Raw genomic sequence first — 6,000 nt, 5'->3', positions numbered from 1 at the left:
AGGAGAATTATTGATTGTTGTTTCAAGGTTTTACTGGAGACGGGAGAGTTTTGGAGGGTGGGGGGAGGGGGGTTTCCGTCGCCTTCCCGCCAAGAAGAAAGAACCGGGCATCGTCAGCAATCTGTGCAAAACAAACAAAGGCAGAGCTCTCCCCACACACCACAAAGACATAACTTTACCATAAATGTGGTTTTATTAATAATAACAGTATCTCTTTTAATGAACATTGCAGATACACAATAGAAAATAAATCCGAAAACGGGAGAGACTTTGAGAGTCGTGAAAGTGCCTGGAATAATTCTGTGCTATATATTGTCAAATATTCATCTTCACTTTTCGAATCTTCGCCTGATCGCCAAAAATATTCAATGAACCATGACAGAAAAGAGTGATATACTCTCCTGCTTCTCAGAGTCCAAAACCTCACTCATCCTTGCAGGTTGACCTCCAGTTGGTTCAATTTTTCTGCTCTGAGGAATCGTTAAGAAAAATAACCATCATCACCGCCTCTGGATTGTCTTCATCTCAATCGTATTGTTTTGAATTTATTTACACAATGCCACAGCCGAGAGCACAGCTGCCCCTTCTGTTCAAGAGATCGTGCTCTTAAAAGTGATCGAAAGTCGACTTTTCCGAGGAGGGGAAGGTGCGACAAAGGGAAGTAAAAAACATTCAAACGCAGGTCTAAAGGCGACGTCACACAGCCACTACAGTTTTTTGCGCATTTTCCACCTATGAAATTCCGGTATTTCGTGGTACTTGCAAAGTATGTGTTTCTTGCGTTGGTCATTCGTCGATGTTCGCAGACGTCCATCAAAGGCTTCGGCTGACGGGTCTTTACGTGAATCCAATTTTGAGCTGTCGGTTGTGAATTACCGCGATTGCGCCTATTTTAGGTAGTTTAAAGGCAATTATTTAAATCTTAGGCAAACGTGCGTACTTTTTGCGGGATTTGTGGCTCTCCACAACCGTTCCACGTACGTCTAATGGACTTTTCAGGCATGTACCACCGATGAAAAACTTTTATATGACGTATACGGCGCACACATCACATTCAAACGGCGTCATTGACGCACAAACTACTAATAAATTGCATATAAACAGCGCAATAATCAGGTTCATGTTCTACGTTGATTTGCGTGTTCTTTGCGTGGTTTATTCATACTTCCTCCGTGGTTTTAACGCGGTTCATTCGTGATACTTCTGTAAACATTTCACATAAAGACCACGACTTTTAAATTATTTTTCATACTCACGTATGACCAGCTTTCATCCGTGCAATACGCAGAAAATGTACGTAGGGGCTGCGTGACACGGCCTTAATGGACAAAATTGCAAATGTTTTGACACCAGACAGGCGTGTTTCAAAGAAAAAACATCAAAAATGGGTCATGATTAAAAAAACACAACAGTTATGTTGCATCTTTTATGGCACTAAATGAAACATTTGAGATGCTTCTGGGTATTTTAGCCTGTTGGCTTTTCAGAATAAAATATGGCACCGCTGCAGGAATACCTCTCTGTGAAATCAACCGTAAATTTCAAAAACAAAAGTGTTCACTTTAGCTTCCTTTGGTCTAAATTTGTATTACTACCGTCGTTACACATTAGTTGGCGTACTCAAATACATTCTCGTCATTCTTGACTAATAACATATTAAAGTTGGATGACTCAAACGGTTACCGTCATCTACTTTGCCGTTAACATTTCAACAACTTTACCATGAAAAAAGTAGTGAAACTTAAGTCCGAGTACATGGAATACCGGGTTAATGGTTTAGCCCTGGACAGCCTCGTTTAGCCTCACAGATGAAACCGGGTGGGCGGGTCAGGTGACGATGGCTTTCTCCTCCAATTGCGCTGACATCATCGATAGCTTCATCCCTGTTGAGCGGCGGCGAGGCGCCGCCGTGACGAAAAAGAAGCCGGAGACGTTACGACTCTGGCTTTCGTCGCGAAGACTGACGTTTTTTTTTCTTCTCCTCAGTTTGAAGAACTTTGAGTGACGTTTCTGTGAGCGATGCAGTTCCACACAACAAAACATGGTTTTTCACCCCCCCCCCCCGTTTCTTCACTCAGAAACTTCATAGGTATAACTTCTCTATGCAAATATTCCTCAATTACAAAAATAGACTTTTGTTTTTTCATAAAATAATACACATAATTACTTTTTCAGTGATATAATTATCTGTTAAGGTAAATAGCAAGGCTGCTCTTTAAAAGTTGTGAAGCCTAGCACCGACATTTCCCCCGCATCTCTGCCGTTTTGGGGAAAAAACCCACCATTTCACCTGCTGTCCAGACTCAGAGTTTTGCATATGTTGAGCCCAGACTGTCAAATCCAACCCCTCCCCCGCCCCGCCCGAAAAGAACCACCAAAAACGTTATAAACGACACCGGCCAACGAATCAGGATAAAGGTAACAACCGACACGTCTCACAGGCCATCGCTTCACTTTTGTACAAACCAAAAGAAATGAGAACCGAACCGAGTCTGAACCAAAGATAAAACAAAGAAGTCCCAAACACTGTTGCTACAAAGAATTAGAAAAACATATGTACAGGACCCTGTATTCCTCCGCTCTCGGGGTAAATGGTCGTAGGTGTTGGCTTGTGTTACGTTAGTGTTTGTACAGGCATATAAATGTGTTCTGTTGTCTCCTTTGCTGTTCAGTTTTAATAAAAGCTTTTATTAGACCAAAACAACAGAAAAGGTTGTGTTTTTTTTGCCTCTTTAGGCTCCAGTTTGTCTAGTGTGTCTGACGCCCCTCCCCCGATCCCCTGTTGTTTCCTGGTGCAAAATCAACTGCGGCTAGTAGTTAAGTGCCACTCGGGTCCGCCCGGCTCCGGTGCCTTCGGGGTCCCGGTGTGAGCCCTCCCTGCTGACGGATGTCGCGTAGATCCAGAGTCTACCCGGCTCGGCGCCGCCCCCGTCACCAGATCACGCTGGATATACTGGTCTCTCTGGGAAGCAGCGGCAGCATGGCGTTGTTCCCGTGACCTTCCTCCATGCTCTGCTGGCGCGGAGACTTGGACTGCGGCCGCTGTCCGTTGATGAGGGTCATGGGGATGTTGCAGTAGGTGTGCTGGTTGCCTAGCGAGGAGAGTGGTGGAAGCGTGCCGCTGGGTGGCAGGTCGTAGTCGTAGCTACGGTAATAGTGTTTCTGCCTCATCTGGGTGTGGCAAGAGTTGTGAAAGGTGGAACGCAAGTCTGGGTGTGCCGTCGCCATGGCGGTGGAGGTGGCGGCCGCCATGGAGATGGCGGAGACGGTCTGGAGCTCACCAAAGGGGCCCTGCTCGCTGACGTCCAGCACCTGCTCGTGGGATATGCTTAGGGGCTCCATGCGCTTAAACGGCATCTCGTAGAGCAGCTGCTTCCAGAATTTAGAGTTGAGCTTGTTGCTGGACGGCCCGCGCCACTTGATGACCGTCAGCATCTTGATGGTGTGTTTCAGGGCCTCCACCTCCTGGTAGTTCATGATGCCGCGCAGCTCGGCGCACTCGATAAGGATGACCTTGATCTCGCCGGTGACCAGCATGTTGCGCAGGCGCGTCTCCAGCTCAAAGATGCTCCACCCCCTCCGCACCACATAGCTGGGTGTCATGACGATGATGAGACGCTTGCTCTGGTCCACACAGCGCGCCACGTCCTCGATGTAGGCTGCATTCACAGAGATTGGGAGAGACGCAGAACCTTGGTGAAACATTGATTGCCTTCAGACAACTTTTACTGAAACTGAACAAAGGGATAATGAGAGATGAAAATGTCACACATTCTACAAAAACTCTCTTGGCCTCATAAAAACCTTAATACCCATTTTTCCAACTCATTAATTTGTTAAAAAACATGGTCGTAGTAGACAATGATACCTTTCATAAAGTTTGGTTGTGACAGTCTGGTTTTAATAACCTGATCTATTCCGTATTCTTGGTCTAACTGACACTACCGTGGATGGTCTGTGGCCGACATGGTTTCGGTGAACTCTGGTACGCGTTTGCTGCGATCGCTAACATGCTTGGTTAGAAGGTCGGATAGTCCAGTGTACACTGGACTAATAGTGTACAATATTACGCATAACATACGTTATGTTGTAATAGTGTACATAAGTTATTACTTACTTTTTTACTTTTTCTATTTTTGCACATTTTGAACACCCCTCATGCTTTTGCACATTGCTGTCATTCTTCTCCGCTTTTTGAACTGCTGTAACAATTGAATTTCCCCAATGTGAGATCAATAAAGAATAAAGAATATCTCTATCTAAAGACATCCTTGTTATTCATCGGAGGCATTTCAATGACTCCATGACTTGGTCAAATGTTCAAAAGCTAGCAGTGAAAGAAAGTAGGAAACTTTAGCCATTCAGCACCGGATCTTTCGCTTCAGTGCTGACGTTCTTTGTATTACCGTAACTCTTCGTCCGTTTAGCGTATTCCAATGGATTCTGACAAAATGTTGGTTTGCGTGTAAACACTTCACTACTCTAAAGTATCCGTTGGAATTACATTAATTGCACTAACGGTTGAAGAGTTACTGCAGCTAAAGCTCAGATAAAGGGTTAAAGCCAATGCCCTGGTCATGGAATCTTTTTACAGACCGTTGGCTGTAGACTAACTGGTTTCTAGGTGTGAGCGACAACGTCTTTTAAATATTAAACGGCGGTAAACTAAAACCATTTGTACTGCCGCCTACTGTGTAGGTGAGTGTAAAACACTCATACTTGGTTTTTGTCAGAAACTCATGAAATGAAGGTGATGTCTGCCTTATGTAGGAGGACTGGCACAGGTACGGTACCGTGCATTGACGGGTGCCTCGGGTTAGACCCTATTCAAAGCACGAAACATTTTACCGATTTATGCACTTTCATCACTTGCGCTCTCTGGTTAACATTTTGTTTGGTTAGTCTCATTAGAGATGAGCTGCGTGGTCCGAGTCCAACGGCGGTAAAATGGTTGGATCATCAAAACAGATTATTCCACTGCAGATAAACACCTGCAGCCCCCCACGCTCTTAGATGAACTCTTACACCAGCGTGTTCACTAATGACTGTGCTGATAATGATCATGTTCAGCCCGGCCTGCGCGTCAGGAGAGGTAGCGCGTGCTGCTAATGCCTGCTTTTAGCCGTCCTTTGTTACGACAAAAAGACAGTCGCCGGCAGGTAGATGGGATTAACGGAGCTTTAGCTCACAGCCGCAGCTTGTGAACCTCCTGCGCGCCGCCAGAGCGAATGCGAGTCTGTGACTAAAATAATAACTGGCTGGTCTTTAAGAAGACGAACACCGCCCCCCCCCTCCCCCGGTCCTGCCCTGCTCATTCAGAGAGGAAGTGCTGCTTTCCCACCACGGTCTGCCCCAGGCTTCACAACAACAGCCACCCGATTAGAGGAAAGACGGATTCGGAGTCGACCTTCACTTCAACGCGACAAAGCTGGCCTTTTAGCCGTTTCATAATTGCCCATTGTGGTGTAATTCACTGCGACCCACCCTGAGGCCAAAATTTCCCCTGAAGGTTTGCGCCTGTCCTGTTGTTTTTTCTTTCTTTTAATCACTGAGAATAAAACAACCCAGAGAGGATCATGGGTAGTTTATAACTAGCTGAGTAATGCTTTTATTTTGTGTTTTAGATTGGCTCTACTGACTGTAAATGTGATGGATGGCAACACTTTGGGCTTTATTAATTAAACTTCTCCTTCACAACCTCCTTAATAAAATCCTGTTCAAGAGACGGAATATTTGTTTTCACTCAACAATTTAGAGGATTTACTTCATTTTTATAGCTTATCTTACAAATTTTAAACTCTTTGATCCCAAATACCTTTTCCATATTTAGTTTGACTGTTTTTGGACGTTTGTTTCTTGCCTGAAACTCATCTGTACCTCAGATTATTGTGATCTGCTTCTCAGTTTTACATCCGACAGCTCATTGGCATCACAAAGAATAAAAACTGGTTTTGTAGGCTGCTTACATGCAGATTCAGTGGGTGACATTGTTCCCAAAGC

General features: G+C 44.9%; 1 protein-coding gene across 2 annotated transcripts in view; it reads right to left on the bottom strand.

The window, feature by feature from the left end:
- Positions 1 to 1,412: 1,412 nt before the first annotated feature.
- Positions 1,413 to 6,000, bottom strand: part of LOC101172314 (interleukin-1 receptor accessory protein-like 1) — a 364,358-nt gene continuing 359,770 nt past the window's right edge. For both annotated transcript variants that reach the window (XM_011484966.3, XM_011484970.3), the window contains one exon: positions 1,413 to 3,659. In XM_011484966.3, coding sequence (XP_011483268.1) covers positions 2,932 to 3,659 — 728 coding nt within the window. In that variant the 3' untranslated portion in view covers positions 1,413 to 2,931. The remainder of the gene's footprint in view (positions 3,660 to 6,000) is intronic.

This window comes from Oryzias latipes, chromosome 2 (genome assembly GCF_002234675.1).
Source record: "Oryzias latipes chromosome 2, ASM223467v1".
Classification (NCBI taxonomy): Eukaryota; Metazoa; Chordata; class Actinopteri; order Beloniformes; family Adrianichthyidae; genus Oryzias; species Oryzias latipes.
The sequence above is the reverse complement of the archived record's forward strand: the minus strand, read 5'-3'. Positions and strand labels throughout refer to the sequence as shown.